At 49.8% G+C, this 24,493-nt stretch overlaps 1 protein-coding gene across 1 annotated transcript in view; it reads right to left on the bottom strand.

The window, feature by feature from the left end:
- The window catches only part of CSMD2 (CUB and Sushi multiple domains 2), a 546,707-nt gene that overhangs the window by 162,517 nt on the left and 359,697 nt on the right, over positions 1-24,493 (bottom strand). Inside the window, exons 16-22 of the mRNA XM_053660680.1 lie at positions 18,620-18,758; positions 17,403-17,590; positions 16,436-16,624; positions 16,116-16,232; positions 9,131-9,346; positions 7,546-7,734; positions 1,729-1,898 (exon numbers count right to left, since the gene is read on the bottom strand). Of these exons, the coding sequence (XP_053516655.1) occupies positions 1,729-1,898; positions 7,546-7,734; positions 9,131-9,346; positions 16,116-16,232; positions 16,436-16,624; positions 17,403-17,590; positions 18,620-18,758 (1,208 nt within the window). The remainder of the gene's footprint in view (positions 1-1,728; positions 1,899-7,545; positions 7,735-9,130; positions 9,347-16,115; positions 16,233-16,435; positions 16,625-17,402; positions 17,591-18,619; positions 18,759-24,493) is intronic.

Genomic DNA, 24,493 nt, shown 5'->3' with positions numbered 1-24,493 from the left:
CATGGTCAGCATATCAGGTGTGCACTGGGGCTTCTTCAGAGGGACAGGCAAGTCCTCGGGGTTGGGGACACACCAATGTCCTGGCAGATGGACCAACTGCACCAGTACAAAGGCATGTCCTGTCGGCACACACACAGAACCGCTGCTCATACTCCCGTCACAGCCTGAAAAATGACAAGTTATGCTTCAAAATGCCTTTTTTTCCTGCAGGGTTAACTATAGCCTTCATCCCAGAAGGCCTCTGCACTGTCCAGCTTCACCAATTCCGTCAGTAGCACTAAACAGGGAGGTCACGTTGGCCCCGCTGTCCCCATTTGTACCCTCTGTGGCTCTGCCGTCGATAATGAACAAACAGATGGAGAAAAGTGAGGCCAAGGGGGAGGCCTGACGACGTGGCCCCGGGAAAACACGAAGCCCCGCAAGCCTACGGGGAGATGCGCCCTGTGTGTCTGTGTCTCAGGCACTCAGAGAGTCAGACAGTGAAGAGCTTGGGAAGTAAAGACAGGGCTCCCGTCCCTGCTGGGCCACTTCGCCATAATCAGTTCCATCTCCAGCATACCCGGGCCCGCGTGATCATCTCATGGGCACATCCCCTCAGGTTCAAGGAGAACTAGGTAAAAGTGAGACATGTCTCACACACACACGCACACACACACGCTCCCGGAGAACACACGCCCCGGGGGGCGGGTCGAGCATCACCTGTGTGTAGAAACAACAGTTCGTTCATCACACCTGGTCAGAACCCCAAGGGAGGGGCACTATTTAATGGTTACTCTTCATATTTTCCTGAGGAGTAACCTCTAGTTGTTTCTAATGCTAAGACTTCTCTGACTGTAGGCAATAAACCATAGTAGAGTGAGCTAAAAATGTGTATTGGCCTAGGATGAAATCAGAGACTCTGTGTGAGATTTTCTTAATAGTCTACTTTAATTAAGGCAGCTCTTTGATAAATTCGCCAGTCAACTCTTCAATCATTCACACGCGCGCCATATGTTACTGAAGATATGCTCTTAATCACACACACATACAAGCCATACAAATGGTCAGTGTCTCAACTTCCTCTCTATAAGCCTCTCTATAACCCCAGTATGGTCATCTCTTTCTCCTACACATTTCTTAAATCCACTTTCTTTGACCTCACTGCCACACAGAGGCCACCATCATGACACAATGAAGCTACTGAAATAGCCCACTAGTGAACCAAACACATACTAAACATATACACACATACCAAACACATACTAAGCACATGCACACAACACACTGAGCCAAGTATGCACAGATTCCTCCAACCCAGCAAATACACAAGCAGATTCACACACACGTGGGAACATATGTAGAAATGTATTTCTATCCACAAACATGTCTCCACAAGTGCACACACGTGCGTGCACGCACACACTTTATGGTCAGAGCTCGCAGTGGAAAACATGACCCACTGGCCACTCCAACCGAATTTCTTCTTATCATGTGATCTAACCATAATCAGGCACAAGTGTATTTGAGAGCAGTCAGCTCAAGCAAGCTCTACAGCCACACTCTTGGACACTCACACACCCCTTCTCTCCTAGGTTCTCACTTTCTCCCAGCTGAGTGAGGATAATACCTTGGGACTCGGGGGGGGGGAGAATAGCCTGGGTCATCCACATAGGGGTGGAGGGATGAGTGAGTGCGGACCACACTTCCGACACGGTAACACACTCGCTGTGAGAAGTCGATCAGTGTTACCTTGAGGACGTCTCCCTCAGAGAGCTCGAATGCCCTGGCTTTCAGCTGAATCCCCTTCCCCGGCTGGGTCTGGATGGAATAGATGCATTCGTGGTTGTTGTTGTAGTTCACAGGGAAGTTGGGGGACAGCAAGGTGCCCTGAGTGCCCGTGACCGAATTCCCACATTCGGCTGGAAAGAGAATCATAATAACCACAGATTAACTCCCATCAGCTATACCCAGAACACAACTCACCGTGCTGCAGAACCTCACCAAGATGACAAGTTGTTCGCCTCACTCCCTGCCAAAATGCCTATTCATCGGTCCATTTGTCTGCTTGTATAGAGGACTGCTTATCAAGTTTCTTTTCAATACCTACGGTTCTGCTTGGTTTCTTTATCTCCCTCATTCTGTTTGTCTGTCTCTCTTTTGCAGAAACAGAAACAAGCCCACTAAGCACCCTTCGCTTTCACGGCGTTAAGAAGCAGCCATTCCCCACACCTGTTCACACTGTACCGCAGCAATAGAAATGACTGAGGGGGCGTCGGGGAAGGGTGGTGGCAGCTAAATGAGGAGAGACGAGGCCTCTCTGTGTTGGAGGACAGAAACTAAGAGAGGACAAAACTGAGTAACAGTTGCTAGCATCTTCCTAGCTTCACAAGGATCATCTCTGTCATTGGTCACAACAAGCCAGCCCGGAAGGTAGGCACATTTACCATCCCTGCTTTAAAGACGAAGAAGCTGCTATCTCACAATTTAGATCAAGTTTCTCAAGTCATGAAAAGGAGGGGGCTGAGAACTCAGCTCCATTGGTCCTGGAATTTAGGGCCCCAGAAGCTCTGGGGAAAGGTTTAGCACTGACCCACTGAAACCCTATTTGTTTGGACGCCAGAGAATTCACACCCTCTTCTCAAAAACTCTTTCTTTCCTTCTAGGATCAGTCATTATTTCACTGCCCCCACCATTTATTTAGAGCAGTTATCACCTTTCACTTGACATATATCTATCGCCTCCACGGCACTGAGGATCTTTTAGGGCTTGGCCATAGCTCTACATCCCCACCACCCACTCAGCACTTGGGCAGGGTGGCCATCGGCAGACGAAGGAGAGGGAGGACGCAGCTTGGAGGCAGGGTGTGTGCTGAAGAACCCCGCGGGGCTTTCTAGAGTGCTCAGTAATTGTGAAGCCCCTCCCTGTTCTCCCCTCATCACAGGATCTACAATACTGCACCCTGGTTGCTTGTTACTGGCCTGGCTCCCCTACCCCGACTGAGTTGCTTGAGAGCTAGGGTCATGCTTAATGAGTCTACGAATGTCCAATTCTTAGCCCAGATCATCTCTAAACTAAATATTTTCCAAATGAATGAATGAGTGCACACGGAGTACCTTGACCTCAGAAGATGTACAAAAATAATTAGGTTCGGAAGGATGTGAAAATACAAGTCCAGATGGCAGGTCCATTTCTTTCTGTCTGGACATATGGGGAATCTGGAGCACGTGTTGAATCTCTGAGGCTGATGTAACAACTCTGCTTTCTCTAAATCACCTCCCAATGTCCCTCTTCTAGGCATAATCCTTGGCAGGAAACACGGTAAGGTCAACCAATGGACCACTGATTTGAGCGTATAGTCAGCCTTAATCACCCTAAGCCTGGAGCAGTCAGTTAAGGCAATGCAGATGGAGCATGTGATACGGGAACATTCAGAGTTGAGCCTGTCACGGGCTTAGTTATACCCTTACGTGTTCTCTGGTCCCTGAGGCTGCTGCCGAGACCTTTGAAGACAGCGACCCTGTGCCACCCCCAAATCCCCACTGCTTCAGTGGGCCCTCCTCCCTGGGCTCTCTACAGTTCAGGACCTGCTTCCTTCAGTGTCCTAAGCCTTTATGTAAATCATTCCTCTGGGCTGAAGGTCTGTGTTCCACCCCAAATCCACATGTTGAAGCCCCAATCCCCAATGTGATGATATTTGGGGGTAATTAGGTTTAGATGAGGTCCTGAGGGTGGAGCCTTCACGATGGGGTTAGTGTCCTTACGAGCAGAGGAAGAGCCCAGAGACCTCTGTGCTCTGTGAGGACATAGCGAGAAGGCTGCCTGCCACCCACAGTCCCAGAAGAGGGCCTTTACCAGACACCAAATCTGCTGGCACCTTGACCTTGGACTTCCCAGTCTCCAGAACTGGGAGAAAGACATGTTTGCTGTTTAAACTGCCTACTCCACAGTGTTTTCTTAGAGTAGCCCAGATGGACTGAAGCAGCAGTCACGTGTGTTAGAGCAGAAACCTAGCTTCCCAGGACCCTAAACTCAGCCTGTGTGCAGAGGGACCAAAGTGTGTGAGGAATGTGTGAGCTGGGGCATGAAACCCGGTGAACAGAAGCAGACAGGTACCGTGGGGGCTGCTGACGATTTAGGCAGATATTCCTAGTGTGTGTAGATTTTCTGGGTGCCGGCAGGTGGAGGTGGGTGCTTGAGGAGGGAGTGATGAGGGCTATGCACACTGAGACATTCATCACTCAGTCACACCACATGGGTGGCTCTCCAGAGCAGCTCTCCATCATCTCTGGGGACACGCACCATTTCCCTCCATCTAGGGAGAGGCATGTGGTACAGATTAGCATGGAGTCTGGAGGCAGACAGACAATTTATATCAGCCCTCCAAGGTTCAGTCTCTTCATCTGCCTTCATCTGTGTAATAATAGCATCCTTATGAGTACAGAGAAAAAAATGCATGATATTCGATGGCAAAGTAGGTAGCATATAGTAGGCTCTCAACAAATGTTATTTCTCCTCCCTTTTCTCATGGATCCCAGTTGAATCTATGCAGCTTACCAGCTCCCACCTGCAGGCCTGACTGCCCGTGCTCTGCCCATGCTCTGCCCGTGCTCTGGGCTGGCAGAAACCCCGGGAAATTCCTTGGGAAGCGTGCGTTCGCTGCCTGACCATTGCAGCAGCCTCACTGTTTCTGATGCCTCTTGCCTTCTACCTAGTTCCTAAAAGTTGGCCTCCCTTAAACATGGGCTTTGGCATCTTTCTGGACCTTTTCCTGCCCCTGGTCTCCAGCACAGCTGTTTGCCCATCACTGCCAGCATGACCTCCTCCTCCTGAAGTGTCCTACACCTTCATGAGGAAGGAAACGGGGTTGACAGCCTCAGATGGGGCCAGCCCTTGGCCAATCCCTAGGTCCCGATCTCCTTCCAGGGCCATGTCCTGGGCACCAGAGAGGGTGTAGGAGGAGAGAGGGACATGGCACTTGCTTCTGGGAGTTTCGAAAGTAACAGGGGAGGTGAATGAGCAGATGCGGTGGAAAGCCAAACATGAGCGTAAAGTCGAGACAAATAAATGTTGCAGAGAAATAAACAGTCAAATATATTCCCAGGAAAGTGCTGCTGCTGGTTCAGGCACATGTGACTTCTGTCGTCCCCATCAGAAGAGGCCTCCTTAAGGGCAGGGACTGTGTCTTATCCATCAGTCTGAGGCTCCTGAGGCAGAGGGTCAGGTCTTCTCAATCACTCGGGGGCTTCCAAGGACAGGGCCACGTTCCCCGCGGTAGACTCGGGCCCCCTGGGGACAGGTGTGTCTCTTCCACATCAAGCTCAGGGGTCCCTGAGGTCAGGGGTCCGTCACCCTATCAAGCCATAAGTTAGAGCCCCGGGCTGTTAATCTCCATCTCATCTGGGCACTTTCCTGGAAACACAGTGTGGGCTAAATCATTCAATGTACACCTACGGTGCGTGTGGCAATGGGAGCCTCCCCCAGCCTGAGGTTCTACGGCAGGGCTGGGGGTGTCTAGAGGTGATTACCATTGCTGTGTGCTATTACCAACATGTGAAAGAGAAGAAAAGTGTCACAATCCAAATACTGTGAGGTGTCACGAACAAACAGTCATTGGAATAATAAGGTAAAGGATGAATTTATGCAATGCGATGGACAGCAAAAGCTTGAGGAGTATGTGCATTTGTGGTCCTGGAAAATCCCACTCAAGAAAAAATTTGCCCCAGGACCACGTAGCTGAGGATATCCCCCCAGAGAAGACAAGAGGCGCTAACAGACAGACATGAACCGAACCGACACTGGGGAGAGGCATGTGCGTCTGAATGTGCGCCCGGGTCAGGGGGGGCGGGTGTCCTAAGGGACAGTTACGAGAGAAAGGATAAACTCTGGGATTATTTAATTGGTCAACATTGGACTTCTGCATCAATTTGTATTCATGTTTCCTTTCTGAGATTAGAAAAGGTTATTGGATATTACTTATCAATAAATGATACGAAGGTTATTGGCAAAATGACAGTAATTATAGGGCACTCATGGCTTAAATAAATTATGCCATCTAAGCTGGAATAAAGCCTGTGAGCTGGATATTGTTATCTAAGCTGGAATAAAGCCTGTGAGTTGGATATTGTTATCTCCAGTTGGGGCTGGGACTAGACGGCCTGTCCAAGATCTAAGAGCTGGTAGGAGGCAAAGACTTGACCTTGAGCCTGGAAACCGAGCAGCCTGAACCCAGCCCATCTTGCCAGCCTTCTTACAGCTGTCCTCTGCAGAGCCTCAGGGCTTCACGGAGTTGTCTCCAGCAAGGATGACCTTATGGGCCCTCAAGATGCTGGCCCGTGTCAGTCACTGCAGTGCTGCCTTTATCTGCTGATGTATTGGGGTTTTACATACTATTTCACTCCAAGTATGAGTTCCATGGCTAATAGCCAGCCTGGTAAGTACTGCAGTCATCCTGCCTGTGTTGCATCCAGCCTTGCAAGTATGGAGCAGGCAGAACCATTGACCTTATAAATGAGGGACAGCAGCAACTGTCCCTGTTGTCTTTGACCAACCTATTCCTCCCTACTTTCTGGGCCCAGAGCTCTGGCAGGGAGGAAGGCAGAGCCTCGGGTCAGAGGGCTCCCAGCTCCCACTCTAACCTCGTCATCTGCTGCTCTCCCTGTTGCTTGCCCCAGACTGGCCAGCACGCTGTTCCTCTAGGCTCAGGGCCTCGACACTGCATGCCAACTTCTCCCAGCTATCTGAGCGATCAGCTTCTTGAATCCCTTCTGAGCTTCTAAAATGACAACCCATCAGGGAGGCCTTTGCTGACCACTCTTTTTAAAAGGACAACCCTACCTCCAGCACTTCCTAAGCTGACGTTTATCTCTATACCTCTCAGCACTGCCCGACATACTAGCTATTTATGGATTTATAGCTTATCTTTCCCACTAGGATGTGAGACCAGGAGCGGAGACTTTCTCTGTTTTGTTCGCCTTTGTATCCTTAGCACCCAGATGCCTGACTGACATGCAGTGAGTGGTCTGTAAATGAACCCAATTCTTGCTTCTTCTCTTCTCACCAGCTAGATGGAGAAAGTCCTTCTGGGGATCCTGAAAAGCTAGCACCCCACCAGACTAGTGCAAGTTCTCTCTACTCCACCAGATTGGGTCTGTCCGTGGGCAAAGGTCATACCTCCTCCCTATAGGTCCATCCCCTCCCCCCACCAATGCTGTACCCAGATTTCTCTGTAAGAGGCACTCTAAGCCACTGGGATATGTTAGGGGTGCAAGGGAAGAGTATGGAGGTCAATTTCATTAGAATGCCTACTTTGAATCCACTTTACAAAGGCCAGGTCAGGCTCCAGATCAGCCCACGAAGCAGGTATTGCCATCTCCATACTGATAAGGAGGCTGGAGCAGAAGCAGGTTAGACCACCCAAGGTTGCACTGCAGGTAACTGTGCGCTAAAGCAGTCCTCACCCAGGCCTGCTGGGCCCCTGGCCCGTGTGCCTTCCACCACCTCACTCCAATTGACTAAAGCCTGGCCCACCCCATTAGTGAAGCAAAATGAAAGCACGTGACCACCTACCAACACACCTTGGCAGAGGCGAACTCCACAGGCGCCGTCTGCCCCCCAGGCACGTGATGCGGGCCGTGCCCTCCAGACGGTACCCGGGGAAGCAGGAGAAGGTCAAGGTGTCGCCTACACCAAACTGCAAGCCCTTCCGGATGCTGTAGGCGGGGACCTCGGGCTCCTCGCAGGGCTCCAGGTCATACTCTGGAAAGGGGGCAAGAGAGCCGGGGTCAGAGACAACATGGGAACACAGGCTGAGATAACAGGGGGAAAAGAACCTGAGACAGAGATAGACGGGGGCATGAGCATGCACACGTGATCCACAAACAGCAAAGAAGAGAGAGGAGAGGGCCTAATTGAAAGAGAGGCTGGGAGACACGCGGTGCGGGGAGGAGCGGGGCGAGCCGGGCTCTGGGTGGTCTTGGTGCCTCGGGGCCGTGACCAAGGGAAACACACTACCCGTGAGTATTTTGAGGTTCCTTGTGACTTGACCCTTCCCTCCTCGCTCCTTTCCTTCCTATTAACCCCAAGCCTCAGGGCTCACAGACTCTCCTGCCTTTTTCTCTGGGGCACCGAACCAGATCGATCCAATCGGCCTGGTTCTGGAGGGTCAGAATGTGTGACCCAGCTGAGGGGAACCGCCACACGGAAGAAGAATCCAAATGCTTCACTTGAAGCTGTCTTGGTGATGCTGGCACTTGAAGCAGATGGCGAGTGTGATGGCTGGCATTTATGGGCCAGGGACCTGCCTGGTACTTCTGGTAATGGCATAGATGTGACCACCCCTTGTCCCCAAGGGCATTTCCCTCTGGGACACAGTTCCTGGAGGCTCTGTGGTGAGGAAGAGGAGGGTCTGCCTCAGACAGACGAGGCCCATGGCAGGCGGCCTCTGCTAGAGAGACAGCAGGGGGCTGACCTGGGCCCTGGTCAGGAATTGGGTCCAATTCCCACAGGCCGGCCCATCCCGGCAGGGTTCCTCTGATATCTCCACCTTTTGCTGGGAAGAGGAGGGGACCCTGAGGAGCAAGAGGACAAGAACAGCAAGAAGACTCGGTACTAGAGGAGCGAAGGGTCCTCTTTTCTCCCTAAATGCCAAATTAAAGAGTTTTTTCTTGTCAGGATTCCTAATCACAGACAGATATCTATTTCTGCTAAGTTGGCACGGATGAAGAAGCCTCAAATAAGACAGAAGTATTCTCATATGTTAACTTCAACCCCCCTTCTTTCTCTTTTTTTTTTTTTTTTTAAATTGCTGGGGTTGTGAATAGCAGAAGGGGAATCAGGAGAAGTATCTGGAATTGCTAGGATGGGAAGGGACTCTGTGCACTCCTCTGGTTCAGCCAGTTGGCCAGTCATGTTTGGAGGGAAACCTAGTCACCTTCAGAGAAGGAGATTCCTTCCGAATCCTGCTAATTCCTTCCAAGTCCATTATAGGGAAGTTCTTCCTTGTGTCTGACCCAGTAATCCTTTTCTGCGGCAGGGAGGTCATTCTCCCAGAGATTGGAGAGTGGAATACTGTCCATCTGCTAGGAAGACCAGGGGCTGGCAGCTGAGGGGGAGACGGGGTACCCTTCTCCCAAGGGGCCCTCACAGGCTTTACCTGAGAAGGTGATGTTGAATCCTTCATAGGACATGGAGAAGTCAGAGATGAAGCGGACCTGGGCCGTGAAGTTGCCGTAGAGACCAGCGCTGATGGGGGCTGGCAACCGCGAGCCGGTCAGCTGCCTCAGGGGCTGGGTGAAGCTGCCATTTTCGGTGATGAGGAGGTAGTCATGGCCACTCTCCAGGTGGAAGGTATGGAAAGTAAAGAACACACCTGCCAAGAGACCAGAAGGGTCAGGGTGTTGACGATGAGAAGCCTGGAGCAGCCCAGCTGCAAGAAGGGATCTGCACAGACGTTTCCATCTGTAAAGGTCTGTGGGTGTGCAGAAGTACAACCCCTTGCACTGAGAAATCCATATGGGCAAACCTGAATGAATGAACCAGAATGAACTGCATCACACCACTGCCCACGGGTCCGGCCAGGGAGAAGCATATTGCTTTAGAGTTGTCAAAATCTGGAAGGAAGATTTATGGCTAGTTCTATGGGAATACTTCATAGCTATTCATTCATTCATTCAACCAACAAGATTTAGCATATCTGTTGAGTACGCACTTCCTAAGGGCTAGGATCCAGGGCCAGGTAGATGCAAGAAGATACACCAGACATTAAACAAATAGCTACAGTAGGGTGATGACTGCTGTAATGAAAGTGGATCGGAATGCCATGGGGGTGGGGGGTGCAGAATGAGAAGCAGTTTGCAGCAGAAAGAGGGGTGTGTAGGCGTGCCTCACTAAGGCGTGCTCATTTGATTTGGGTCTTAAAAGGATGCACAGGGATTAACCAGGTCGGAGGGGAAAGGGCGTCCCAGGCGGGGGACTGGTGCGGGTGCAGGAGCTTGTGTTCTGGGGCTCAGGGAAGCCCACGGTGTGGCTGGGCACACTCAGCTGCTGGAAAGGCAGACTGGGGCTAGACCAGCTATTTTTCCTGGGGGCAATCAGCCATTCTACCCAGAGTGGATCAGATTTCAGATTTAGTAAGATGTTGATGGCTGTGAGGAGGCAGGGAGAACAGTTAGAACGGGGGCAGCCATGCGTTGGGCAAGAGAGGCTGGGGCCAGGTAGAGGGGCTGAGAGCAGGAAATGGACACAAGACCTCGGCGAGGGAGAATGGACAGGAACCAGCAGCCATAGTGCAAAGGAGGAATGAAAGGGTGACTAAGAGCATCCTGAGCTGAAAGAAGGTGATGTCTTTTGCTACCTGAGGGTTCGACATAGAAGAGGAAGGTGGCAGAAGGGTAATGGACTTAGCTTTGAATACCCTGTGTTTTCAGCATCCAAGCACTGATAGGTAGTGGGCATCTGGGAGTACAGGTTTGGGGTTCAGGGTTAAGGCCGGACTACAGCAGTAGATCTGGGAGTACCAGACAAGAGGAGCTATTTGAAGGCATAAGCATGGAGCAGAGAGCCAGAGGAGGGCTGGGAGAGCATCGGGGAAGGGGCAGGATGGAGGCTTGGGGAGGGGTGGCATTAAGGAGACTGGGAGAAGGAGGAGCAGTGAGAGGAAGAGAAAGCGAGCGCTCCCCTGTGGGGAAAGGGTTGAGGGCACTGAATGAAAACAGTAATATTCACTAATATCGGAGCACTAAATATTTGTGCATCACTGTCCAGTGTGTTCTGTTACTCTGCAACAAGCCCCTGTCCATTGGAAGGGAAGATATGAGAACTCATTCAATCCTGCCAATAACCTTAAAACATGGGAACGATTACTCCCATCCACATTTTATGTCTGAGGAGACTGAGGCACAAAGAGGTCAAGTGACTTGTCCAAGGTCGCCCAGCTGGCAGGTGGTAGAGCTGAGGTCTGAACTGAGGCCATGTGACTGCAGTGTCTGTACCATGAACTTCTGACACAACGATGCGTTTCTCACTACACAAAGACACCAGGTAGTAAGAAGGGTCAAGGGGTGCAAAAGGTTATGAAGCAGCAGGAGCTCAACACCCAAAGCAACCCTTAAACTTGTCCAGACAGCTGTTGTGTTTGTGTACATACATGTAAATGCATGCCCACCCACGAGTGCGTGTGTACATGGGAGTATATGCCGTGCATTGCTAGGGCAGGAATGTGGCTAGACCAGGGGTGAGTGCTGGACCCGATTACCATCCAAAGTCCATGAACCAGCAGCGCAGGCGTCACCTGGGAGCTTGTCAGAAATGCAAAATCTCAGCCTCCACCATAGACCTCTGAGTCAGAATCTGCATGCTAACAAGATCCCCAGGTGATCTGCAGGCCCATAAAAGTTTGAGAAATACTTCTCTAGATAATTACTGACACATTTTTGATAAATGATGGTTGGATTCAAGCTCTTAACACTAAAGCATTTGAGATGTTTTTCTATTCTCACCACTCTGTTGGTAGAAGCCAGTAAGCCTGGTGTAGCTGCGATTCTATGGGGGTGGGGGGGTGAACAAAGAGGTGGTGGCACCAGGGATGCAGCTGGTACATGTCCTGTGCCCAGCCAACCGAGATGCATCCACTTATCTATTTGACCAAACAGATCCTAAGCACATACTAAGCGCCAGGCCTGTGCTAAGCACAGAGAAAAATTGTGCGGTTTAGTGGAGGAGACAGACCATCGATAGTGAGAATCCAGGGTGGGGGCACAGGAAGAGCGAGCAAGATGCTGCCAGGGCTGGGGAGGCTTCACAGGGGGCCACAGTCCTTGATGTGATGAGTGTGGGCTTGCCTACAGATCAGGGGTACGTGTGCTCACACATATCCTGTCCTCCAACACACAAACACGTGCGCAAATGAGAAAACGGTTCTCAGTCTACAGAGCTTGGGAAAAGGCTCTGTGGCATCTCCTCGCTGGAGCCCAGGGCTGGAGGCAGGAAATAACAGGGGAAACAGAATTGACTGGGCATTTCGCTCTGCACTCTATTCTTCTGCATGCAAACAGAGCCCCTCCAAAGGAGGAAACATTTGTCTGGGATTCTAAGGATGAGTAAACAACCAAGATGAAACCCCTGCGGTTCCCAGCTGTGCTGATTGCTTGGGGCTTTTCTGTCCATTGTGAAAAAATGAAGACATTATTACAGAAATGGACAGGCCCCAGGGTGGGGCTGGGCTGTGGGAAAGGCGGGGCTTTAGAGGGAGACAGACATGGGTCAGAAGCCCATCTACCTGCGGAAGGGTCTGGGCCACAGTGGCCTAGCACACCTTGAGTTTGAGTGTCCTCCACTGCAATGTGTGGATGACAGGATCACCCTCTCAGGTGACCTTGACTCCCTGGAGGGAGGACGAACTGGGAGGGCATATGCAAGGTGCACAGCACAGGGCCTGGTGTGCACACACCAGGCACACAGAAGGTGCTTTCTTTGCTAAGCTCATCTAACTCCCAGACAGCCCTGTGGGCTTTATTAAGACATCAGTTCCTGGGGACTGATTTTCTGGGCTTCTGACCTGGCCGTTGGGCTGGGTGTGTGGCAAACTGAGTAGTTCTGCACTTCCCAGAGTTTCGAGTTTGTCCTGGTGCCCTCCTGCCTGGTAGGGAGCGAACGGAATCAGAAGCCTAACAACTGCTCTGTTCACAAGCAGTGCCCTCTGGAGAAGGGTCGAGTTCAGTTTAATTCAATTCATATAAATATTTCTTGAGTTCCCCAGGTGCCGGACACAGAGCCAGAGCTGGGGAAACTGCAGGAGAAAAGGCAGACAGGCTTCTCGAACAGCTGAGGGTCAGTGGGGGAGATAGGTGATGAGAACCCGAGTTCCGTGCAGTGGGGCAGACTCGGGACTTGGGAAGGGGCAGGATCGTGTGGGGGCCCACAGAGGGGAGTCCAACCCAAACCCCAGGCTGGGGAGAGGGGGCTGGGAAAGCTCAGTCGTGGAAGCGAGTTCAGAAGGATGAAGAGCTGGCCACGCAAGGGAATGGTGAAGACGGTACGGAGGAGGAAGTGTCATGGGGAGAAGCAATTCATCCCGATGGGCCGAGCTCTAGAGGCAAAGAAAGCCCAGGAAGTTCTTGGAACTGAAGGTTCGGTACAGTTGGAGTTCAGTGTTTGCAGGGCGCAGAATGAGGCTGAGAAAGGTAATCAAGGGCCATGCTAGCTCTTTCTACCATGACGCTTTCACAGTTTCGTCCAGGTTAGGTGAAGCCTTTGAATGGTTCCAGGGAACAAGGGACCTGGTTGTGCGTCACTGACTGACCACTTGTTGATTCTGCCCGGAACACCTGTCGTCTGGCTAATTCCCACTCATCTTTGAAGAATGGTTTAAGTCTCCAGGACCCCTGCTCCACCCTTGGGCTGGCCTCTGGAATGTCCTCACCTGCTCCATCTCAGCACCGGCCATGCCACATTGAGAGATCTCTTTGGCCTTTCTATCTCTACCACCAGACTACAAACTTCCTGAAGGCAGGCGATGCACAGTGGCTGTGTTTTCCTAGCACCCAGAAGAAGTGCAAATATAAAATATTTGTTAAATATTTGTTGAACTGCACTGACTTCTAGACCAAGATGCGTAGAAAGGCATGAAGATGCACCTCCCCTCCCCGTGATGAATGCCAGCGGCCCAGACTCGGAGGAAATCCTGCCTGGAGGGGCCGTTCCTCTAGGGACTGAAAGGGCTGCCCCTCTTTCCCTCTGGGTGCCACACAGCGGCTTCGAGCTCTTGCAAGCGGCCACCTCTGGCCCAGGCTTGGTGGAAACAGCTGTGCGGGATGAACAAAGACACCGTCACGATCCCTCTCTTCTCAAGAACAACACAGTGGGGAGAAGGGTACACTGGCCTCGCCCTGGCAGCCTGGACAGACCTGCCCTGCCCAAGAAGCTCCAGGCCATCCTAGTCTCGGCTGGGCGCTTCAGTGCATAGATGGGACTACACGTTGACTTTTCTTTCAAGTTGTCTTTTTTTATATACAAATAGTACACTTTACACATAATACACGGCTATACTATCAGTTTAGCCTCATTTTTTAATTGCTTTTAGGGAGAAAGGAATGGAGAGAGAGAAACATCACTGTGAGAGAGAATTATCTCCCAATGGCCTGCCGTAGCATCCAGACCGGGGATCAGACCTGCAACCTAGGCATGTGCCCTTCCGGGAATCGAACCCCCAATGTTGCAGTGACAGGATGATGCTCTAACCAACCGAGGCCCACTGGCCAGAGCTGTGCCACATGTTTGCTAACCATGTCCTTACTGACAGACATTAAAGAGTTTCTAATTTTTCAATTGAAAAAGCGTTTGAGGAGATATCCTTATAGCTAAATCTTAATGTACAACTTTAGTCATTGTCGTCAGGTAATTTCAAGTGACACCACTGGGTCCAATGGCCCATGTGTTTTTAGCTTTTGACCCATATTGCCAAGTCACCCGCCGGGAAGTTTCAGCCACGGCACAATGTCAGCAGGACGAGTGCTCGCAGCTCCACGCGCTCCCCCACGCGGTTGTAATGTCCCTGGCTGACTCCAAGAGCGAAATGTATCTCATTCCTGGGGGACATGCGTTTCTTTCATTATCAGTGGGGCTCATGTCTCTTCATTTGTGTATTTCCTACATTATGAAGTGTTGGTTTGTAGATCTGTTCATTTTACAGGCCTGTAGAACAGGAATATTTTTCTTAAGGATTAGAAGAGCTTCTCATGCATCAGGTTGGTAACCCTTGGTAGACATGTTGCAAATATTGTTGTCCATTTACTACTTGAATCTTTTATGGCTTTGAAGAAAATAATTCCATTCAAAGTTTTATTGAGTCATGTCTAATAGTCTTTGCTTTTATGGATTCTAATTTTGGTGTCACGCTTTTAAGGATATCCCCACGAGCTTAGATTTCCATGTTCTAGCACTGGAATTTACATGGTTCAATGTATGAGGTATGATTTTTTTCTCCCTTCCCCACCTCCAAATGTTTAAGCTCACTATTTTAAAACCATCTCTTAAATAATCCATCCTCTCTTCACTAGATTGGAAATGACACTTTAATCACATATTAAAGACATTTTCCCTCTCATACACACACACACACACACACACACACACACACACACACACGGAGGAATCTATTTCCGGACTTTTATTGTTCCCCACTGATTTGCACGTCCACTCCTATTTTAGCCCATAACAACATTTTTTTGATAACATCTGGAAGAACTACTTTTCTATAAAATTGTTTTTCTTGGCTTTTGCACATGTTAATTTTTCTAGCTCAGAGGCTCTCATTTAAGGGCATGCATCAGAACTGATGGTGAGGTGTTCTGCAGACACGGATGACGGGTCTCCACCTCCAGCGTGAAAAATCAAAGCCTCCGGGGTATGAGCTAAGCATTAAGGAATTTGCCGAAGTGCAGATGGAGTGAGAACCATGACTTGAGATGACCTTCAGAATAAGCTTCCGAGGGTACAGGCCACGTCGGCCTGGTTACTGTTTGTTCCCAGGCCTGGGATCTGCCACACAGGTGCCAATTTTAATTAATGTTTGTTTTGTCACCAGCAACTCTGACTTGGTCCTTGGTAAAGAACAGCCGAGTCATGCATGAGGAGGACTGCTCTGCCCAGTATCGGCAGGAAGGACAGGAGGAAGGGGGAGCAGAGGCACCTGTGTTCTCCGAGGACGCTGAACAAGGAAGGGAGTTTCAGGGACACTGGATAGGCTTTGGGGAGGGGTGGGATCTATCAGAAAATGAGAACAGGTGCCCACTGGTGGGACCAGTTGGCCAGCTCCCCACCACTGGGAGTGTTTAGACAGAAGGCCTGCCATCGTCTTGTGGGGGCAGATTCAGGGGGCACTCCTGCATTAAAGATTTGAGATTTGGCAATCTCCAAGGTCTCTTCCAGCATTCAAAAATACTTACTTTTAAATATTCTGTTCGGGAGTTCTGAGATCAAAGAGGAAGGTTCTGGGTCCTTTCTTGTTGGTGATAAAAAGGTGGACTAAGCTCAGAGCACACGGTATAGGTAAATGTCTGTTGTGGTCGCTTTGACCCCGGGGAAGGTGGGGTCCTGACCATGGTGCACCCCAATAACTGCCAGGGGCCTAAAACACTCACCCTTGCCATGCGATGTTTCAATAACCCAGGTGCAGTTCAAGTTGTTGGGGTAGAAGTCAGGGAACCCTGGCGACAAGATGGTCCCACTGGAGCCTTGAATGAAGCCGCCGCAGAGTGCTGCGGGAGTGAAGAGAGCAGGGAAAGGCTGGCATGGCTCAAGAAGCTTCCCCCAATCCTCCCGGGGACCTGCCCCCACCTCCTCCTTCCAAACCCACAACCTTCACGGATGTTGGTGGAAGAGTCAGTGCCCCTTTGAGCTCCTGGTTTTTCATGCCAGGAAAGGAATCGCTGCTGGAGCGCCCCCTGAGGGTGTGCCTCACCTTCACAGCTGGGCAGCGCCCGGCTCCACTGGAAATTGGGCTCACACTCCAGGGGTTCCCCGTCACTTAATGTGTAGCCCGAATCGCAGCTGAAAGTCACCAGGGCGCCCACATAGAAGTCATTTCCATGACGCTGCCCGTTGACAGGGATCCCTGGATCCAGACAGTGGTCCAACTGCAGTGTTATGGCTGGAAAAGAGAGCCCATGGCTGGAAAGAACTGCTCACCACCAGAGAGGGACCCTGGCTGACTCACAAAGGGAGGGAGGCGAGAGCCCTGCTTTACAGAAGGACTAAGTTGTCATCTACCCACCCATGAGATGTGCCTCTCAGCATCCGCTGAGAAAGTATCTGAAGGCTGATCAGAGCAAATGAGTTGGCTTGATCATTTGCTCATTCATGCCTTCATTCATTCAATGAACATTAGCTGAGCATCTAGGCTTAGACACCACGCTGCGGCTAATGGATACAAACCTAAGGAAGAAAATGACTGTGTCTCAGTGGTGCTCTCAGCCATAACTTTCTACAGTGGTCTGTACAGCTGCTCTGATGTCGGTCTCTTTAAATCGAGGCACCAGCAATGAACGCAGACGGTGACGAGAGAGGGTGGGCGAGTGGGAGATGCCACCTCACTTTAACTTCATGATCTGTCCAATACTCTGTCCCCAGAGTGCCTGACCTGGCACCACCCAAGTGTCTGCAGACGAGGAGCCCATGCGCGGGCCATCAGTGCGGGCCACTGCTTCTAAAGTTTCGACTCTTTCTAAAGGTTCTTTAGAAAGAAACTTTCATTCTTGTAAAGGTTGAGCTCTGAGAGACCCTGAGAGCGAGGAAGGGTGTCCATCCAAGGAGCACAGCCTTGACAATGCCAAGGGGACAGGGCCAAGCGGGGAGCCACTGGGGGAGCACAGTCCTGGGTCCTCTCACCCACCGGCGCCGACCCTGCCGCCTGCCTCCCCGAGACTCACTCTCATAGCGGAGCTGGAAGCCGATGTCCGAGTGACTCTTGTCGGTGGAGAAGAGGAGGTAGAGGTAGTTGCTGGTGCTGATGAGGAACTGGGGCACCTGGGTCCCGTGGTAAACCCCGATCAAGGGCGCTGAGTATGTCCGTCCATCTCGTACTTCCAGAGTATCGTAGTTCACCTCGGTTTTAAATCTGCCGAAGACAGACAGGAAGACTTTGTGAGAAACCCAAAGCTTATGAATTTGCAAATGACAAAAGGCCCCATCTGACCCAGGGCTTTGGAACAATTGGATTTTGGCAGGCCGGGTACTTCAATACAATGTGCACACATTCACGAGCCAAGTGGAAGGACCTTCTCTCCCGCATCTAAGCCTGTCTCCTCCCACGGTGGACACAGCTCTCTCAGTCCTCTCTGTGGCCTGGGCCATGACCTGTCCTAACACCTGGAGGCACAACGACTAATAGCTTCACGGGGGATAGAATGTTCCAGACCGGGGTCAGCAAAACTACAGGCCAGGGCCAAACCTGGTCTATAGCCCATTTTTGTACAGTCTGAGAACAAGGAATGCTTTTTACATTATTAAAGCACTCTTTGCTCTCAGACTGTACAAAAGCATTATATAATTACATGTATTATTATATAGATACACACATTATATGTATATATATATATTTAAAGCAAAGACCATGTAACAGCTATCCACAAGTGTTCACAAAAACTTAAGATATTTATATCTGGCCCTTCACGGAAAAGCTTGTAGACTGCTATGCTACATCATGAATCCTTTGTCTAGAGTTTTATGTTCATCTTTAATGGCTTCTTTCCCCACCCAAGGAGCATGACCAGGGTGGGAGCAGGGTTTGGGTCAGAGGTCAGGAAGGCCGCCTGCCCATTTGGACATTTCAGGGTTAGGCTCTGCACATGCCGATGCCCTTTTCAACATCTATCTGCCCACTCTCTCACCTCTGACATCCCAGGCTTCTCCTTACCTCTCTAGTCAGAGTCCCTTCAACAGCATAAACCCCACTACTGAGGTGGGACCAAGGCCAAGGGCAAAGCCAGCGCTGTCTGCCCCACCCAGGGCAGTCGGCTCCAGTGTTCTCTGACCTTGCTGACATTTCAGAGTCAGTGCTGGTCTCCGCGCAGCCCAGGGGCCCTTCCACACCACTGCGCAGAGGTCACCTCTCGCCTCATACCCCTGTGGCTCTGGTCATACGCACCTGTCAAAGGTGATTTTGATAGGGTAGCCTGGCTGGGCTTCGATCACCCAGGCACAGCTCAGGGAATCCTTGTAGAAGCCAGGCCAGCCGGGAGACAGGATGGTGCCGCTGGGTGAAGTCAGGTGACCACCGCAGGGAGCTGGGGGACAGAAGGGAGAGAAGTAGCTTTCTTGGGTGGATAAATGAACAAGCAAGCAAAAAAAAAAAAAATCCTCTGTAAAAAAATGTGTCTGCCAACAAGAATTGTTTTTGTTTTTGTGGAAAATTACATAAACTGTATAAACTGTGAGTTCTGTCTACTGGGACCCTTACAGATATTTTCAATGGCATCATTTGGAGTTTTATTAAAGGCCAGAGGGAAGAAATGAAAAGAATCCTTTAAACGAAGTCCTTTGCCATTTGAGAAGGGCTGAAGTACAGCTAATGGTTGGGTCACACTGGCATTTTCTTTGTTCCTCACTCATTTGTCAGGCCTACGGCAGAGGGAGAGGTCCCCCCAGCCCCTGCACCCGGTGCTCTGGCATTGGAGAGGGGCAGGGACCCCATGCTCAGCTTGGAGCTCTGTGAGGGGAGAGACCACGGTATTTGTCTCACACAACTTGGAATCCCCAGCATTCAGCCTAGAGCTTGGCACAGTTGCCCCTCTGTACCAAAAATCGGAGCGTATTGCTTGGATGAATCAGTGAGTGGATGGACGGGTAGGCAAATGCCATGCGCGCCTGGGTGGTCTAGGCGCCCTCTGACCTTGCCAAGCCTGCTTCCCAGGCCCTCGGTCTCTCTGCTCGATCTTCCCATCCCTCGGTTTCCCATGGCAACACATCTTGCCCATCATTCTTGTCTCTTCCTGCACCTGGACCCGTGGCCTCGGTGGAGGTCACGAGAGCCCTTCCGGCTCCTCCTCAGGGCACTGGGTCCGACTTCACTGTTGAAGTCATGCTAGGCCATGAGACTGCCTTGACCAATAAAATGAGAGAAGTGATACGAGTCACATCCACGTGGAAACCTTAGGTGCCAGGTGAGGCCTGTGAAGTTTCCTGCCTTGGTGACTGTGGCACGAGAGTGGAGATGGCGGTCGGACCGCTCAGTGACTCTGAGGAGTAGAGGCCCTGATGACCCTGTTATTTACCCTCCTGTCTGGGTTACATCATGCTTCTGTTTGGAGGCCACTGAGACTTGGGGGCTGTTGTCAGCACTGCCTAACCTCGGCCACCCTGACCAGTGCACCGCCCTCCCCAGGCCCAAAGCAGCTGCCGTGTTCCCCACCCCACCGTGGCCCAGGAGCCCACTCACGCCAGGCATTTAGCTTCATGTCAGTAATCACGTTCACTCTTCACAAAACTCAAGCCCAGGGAGGGGGTTGCTGTTATTCTATCTCACAGCTAAGTGAGCTGACCCCAGCGGACGGTGGGTAACAAGTCCCGGGGCAGTGGGTGGGAGCGCTCGGACTCGCACCTGGGAAGGCGGCATGAACTTAGAGGTCTTGGCTCCAGTGGCCGCCCGGTGTTCGAGGAGCCCCTGCCCCTCGGGATTTCCTTACCACGGGGCCACCAGATACCAAAAGTGGCCTGAACAAGACTGGAAGGGGGATAAAGAGCTGCATTTCTGCGTCTGCAAGTTTTTGTAAATTCCTCCAGATAATTCGTTTCATAAAGTATAGCCAAATGCCTCTCTGAATTCCTGGAAATATCTAAAGTAACTGTCAAACACTCTTGAAAGACAGTTTTATTTGGGAGTTTAATTAAGAAGATCAATAATAATAATAATAATGGTAAAGATCATAGAAGACAACTCTTACCAATGATAAGACAATGCCTGCTTTATTATCCCCATTTCACAGAGGAGAAAACTAAGGCTAAACAGGCAGAGATGAGATCGAGAGCTAATGGAGTCAGAGCTGAGATTTAACCCCAAGACCTCTGACTCCAGATTCCCCGGCAGCACATAACACCTCTGCAACCGCAGCCGACAGCCAGGAGCTCGTGGGCACTGAGAGCTTACTACACGTCAGGGCTTATGGATTAGCCTTGTGACAACTGCAACACTAAAAGGCAGACACTATTATTATCCTCACTTCATAGGCAGGGATTATCACCATTTTCAGTAAGCTGGGGCTTGTAGAAACTAAGTAATTACATAGTGCCTACATCAAACATTGAGAGTAAATAGCAAATGGGTATTATCACTTCCAGGGTGAACCTAGTTTTCAAAAGCCATCCATCCATCTCTCTGAAACTACTAAAGCTTTCTTTGCTCTATTTCTCCAATGGGCACAGGAGATCTTGTAGGTGGGGAGGGACGTGCCAACCGATCCGTCCCTAGGTCCCCTTGCAGGTACCGAACCTCAGTAGCAGTGAGGACTCTCTCTCGGCTCTAGTGCAACACAGGCCCAGCCTCTTTGGTGGCCGGACTCCGATCTGCTCACTCGCTTTCCAGGAAGCCATCGATCACACAGTTGCTGGCCTGCCTCGGCTCCTCTCCATTCAGTGCCTGTTTATCAACAGAACCCTCCCTAAAATCTGCAGCAAGGGAAGCCCAACTCCTGGCTTTGCTAGTCTTCATCTTCTCTCTCTGCCGTGTCACTTTATCACCTTGGCCACCTCATCTCTTCCGCTCACGTGATGGTCCAATGACCTCTTTCATCTTTCAGCCCTTCCCTCTATTAGCTCAGCTTCACGTTGCAGGTGGCAGTGGCCAGGCAGGGAGAAGGAGGGAAGGATTCCTAAAAGGAGGCTCAACCTCACTCTCACTAATAAAATACAGATTAAAACTACAATGAGAAACTACTTCTCATCAGGTAGGGAAAACCCAGAGTCTGGTGCCCTGTGACGCTGGGGGAAGGCAGGTATTCCAGGACCTTGCTGGTGGAAATGCAAGATGATACAACCCCTATGAAGAAAAATTGGGTCATAGCCAGGAAAATTCATATGTATTTACTCTACAACCCAGCAATTCTGTTTGCCGAACTCTATCTTCAAGATGTACTAGCAAAACATGGAACAAAACATGCACGCATACACATATATATCTCCAAGGCTATACAAGGCAGCGCTATCCATAATAAAAAAAAATTGAAAACAGCCCACATGTTTAGCAATGGGGAGCTAAGCGAATAAACTGGGGCAATCAACAACACACACTAGGCAACTATACAATACGAATGAGGAATAGGCTATAGAATGTCCGGGAGGGGTCCCTAGAATACATGAAGTGAGTAAAGGCAAGGTAGAGAAGTAAAAAAAGAATTCCATTCTATAATTCCGTATCTAAAAAACAGGTGGGAGACGCACACACGCATTTGCTCATATTAACAATCAATGAGAGAGTAACCCCAAATCTGAAGATTACCTGTGGAAAGAGGGAGTGAATAGGACAGAGAGGACACAGTTATGGTAGCTGGACCTACTCAGTACATACCTTCTCTTAGAGGTTTCGATTTGGAACTGGAAATATTTTGCACAATTAGAAAGAAATATTGAAATTTGATAAGCCACCCCTCAAAACTCATACAGCAGAGTAAATAAATGAATAAAATACTGTATCAGTTGGTGGCATAATCACACATGGAGAAACCAGTCAAAGCAATTTAAAAACATGGTAATTTGATACCCCACCCCCCAGTACAATACAGGGAAAAAGACCGGAAAGAAACATAACTTCAACTATTTTCAGTAGTCGCATTGCTCTGCGTAGGACTGGCGTTGCAGTGCTGAGACTCTTGGGTATGGAGGCTGGTGTTGACGGGAACTGGGAGTTTCAGCAAGAGTGGAAGGAGATACAGCTGTGATTATCAGGGAAGGCAAGGAAAGTGTTCTCGCATGGAAATGAAGTGAACCCATGATGCATTTTATCTTTAAAAAATCCTTCTTTGCTCTCTGTTCATTGAAAAGACTTAAAAACAAGTACCTAATCAATAATAATAAGCACCTCCAGAACCCAGATTCTAAATACCATTTTTCACTTAACAAAAAAAAACCAGGGCCCTTTGGAGAAACAGTGGATTCTAGGTCAGGGACAAAAAATGTACAAGATGAGGTTGGGCTAATTTCAAAAGGCCCCCACTGGGACAATTGGCGAGTCGATCAGAGTAATAACAGCAATGGGTTTAAATACATACAATATGTTTAGATACGTGGGACTTTAATAGTATTTAAAAATATTCAACGGTGGAAGGTGTTAGGGAATCAACTCATTAAAATGAGAACTGGTAAATAAAGAGAAACAATTAAGTATTTCTCCTGCCTTTTCTTCAGGCATCATACCTCAGGGTAACCAAACCGTTGATGCAGGCAAGTTCTCTTTCAGGATGGCAGCTGGTGCAAGAGGAGGAAACAATAGCAAGCACATCCCCACTCTGCGGTCCCTTGACTAGGGTCATGGATGGTTCCCGATGGTCCCCGAAGGGGGAAAACCAGACATTACGTGCCTCTGATGGAGGCCTAGAGCCCTGCTTATAAAATATTCTGGCAAAAAAAACCACAAAAAAACAAAAAAGGAACCTAAATCTAATTAGGTTTCTAGATATTACTGCCAATTAGAGGAAATATAAAATAGATAAGCTCATGTTAACCAACCTCTGAGGGATGCAGTCACCAAAACTCAGAGGGCAAGACACTGCTCAGGATAAGTGTGACCTGGTTCCTCCAACCCAACATCGCAAGGGGCGGGGAGCCACAGAAGACCCGAGACTGTAGGCCAATTGTAACGTGCAAGCCTAACTAGGATTCTGACTTAAAAGAAAAAACACTATACAAGAAAGGATTAGATAATCATGGGAATTTGATTGTATGAAGTCATTACTTTATTTTTTAAGATAAGGGTATTATGGTTTTGTTTTAAGGAGTGCTTTTTTTCATCTGTTAGGAATGCACATTAAAATGTTATGGATGAAACATTTTGCCTGAAATTTGCTTCACAGTAATCCCCGAGCAGGGTGGTGGTGGGTGGTGGCGTAAAAGGAAATAAAGGGACCAGGAGTTTGTGATTGTTGGAGCCGGGAGATGGCTGCATGGGGGCTCACCACACGGCTCGCTCTGTTGGGAATTTCCATGGCCAACGTTGGGGCAAACGAGAGAAGTGAAAGCGGTCACTCGAGCAGACATTTGTGCAGCTCGGTCATAGCGGCGTTATTTACAACAGCTATTTACAAAAGGGGAAAAGAGCCCGGAATGACCGCTGGTGGATGGATGCATAACAAAATGTGGTGTGCACGTACAGTGGAAAATTTTCAGCCTTAAAAAGGAAATGAAAAAATCTGACCTAATGCAACAGTGTAGATGGACCTTGAGAACATGCTAAGAGAAATAAGCCAGTCACAGGAGGATAAAGACTGTACGATGCCACTTCTAGGAGGAACTTCGAGTCAGATTCACAGGAAGGGGATGGTGGTTGCCAGGGGCCGGGGGAGGAGGGAAGGAGGGAAGGAGGGAAGGAGGGAAGGAGGAGTTAGTGTTGAATGGAGCATGGGGTTCTTCGGTCTCGCGAGATGAAGTCTGGAGATGGATGGTGGTGATGACTGCACAGCAGGAATGCACTAAATTGGTTAAGAGGGTAAATTTTGTTATGTGTATTTTATGAGCACCTACTAATTAAAAAAATGGAAGAGAATGATGCTGGGGTGAAAAAAGGAAACATACACACACATGCACACACAAAGAAGAAAAAAAGAAGAATAAAAAAGAAAGACCCGTGCCTAATCTAGTGTCTGAGACATGCCTAACCTAGTGCCTGAACACAGGCACCTATGGAACACAGTAGGTGCTCCATAAATATTTGTTTTTGAGGGAATGAAATACTGGTTGAAAGTAGAGATACTGGGGTCATGACTGAAATGCATCCCTCCAAGTTCATAGGCTGAAGTCTTAACCCCAGTGAGGC

Source organism: Artibeus jamaicensis, unplaced genomic scaffold, assembly GCF_021234435.1.
Source record: "Artibeus jamaicensis isolate MK-2021 breed Jamaican fruit bat unplaced genomic scaffold, CSHL_Jam_final scaffold_847, whole genome shotgun sequence".
Classification (NCBI taxonomy): domain Eukaryota; kingdom Metazoa; phylum Chordata; class Mammalia; order Chiroptera; family Phyllostomidae; genus Artibeus; species Artibeus jamaicensis.
Note: the sequence above shows the minus strand (reverse complement) of the source record. Positions and strands in the feature narration are given on the sequence as shown.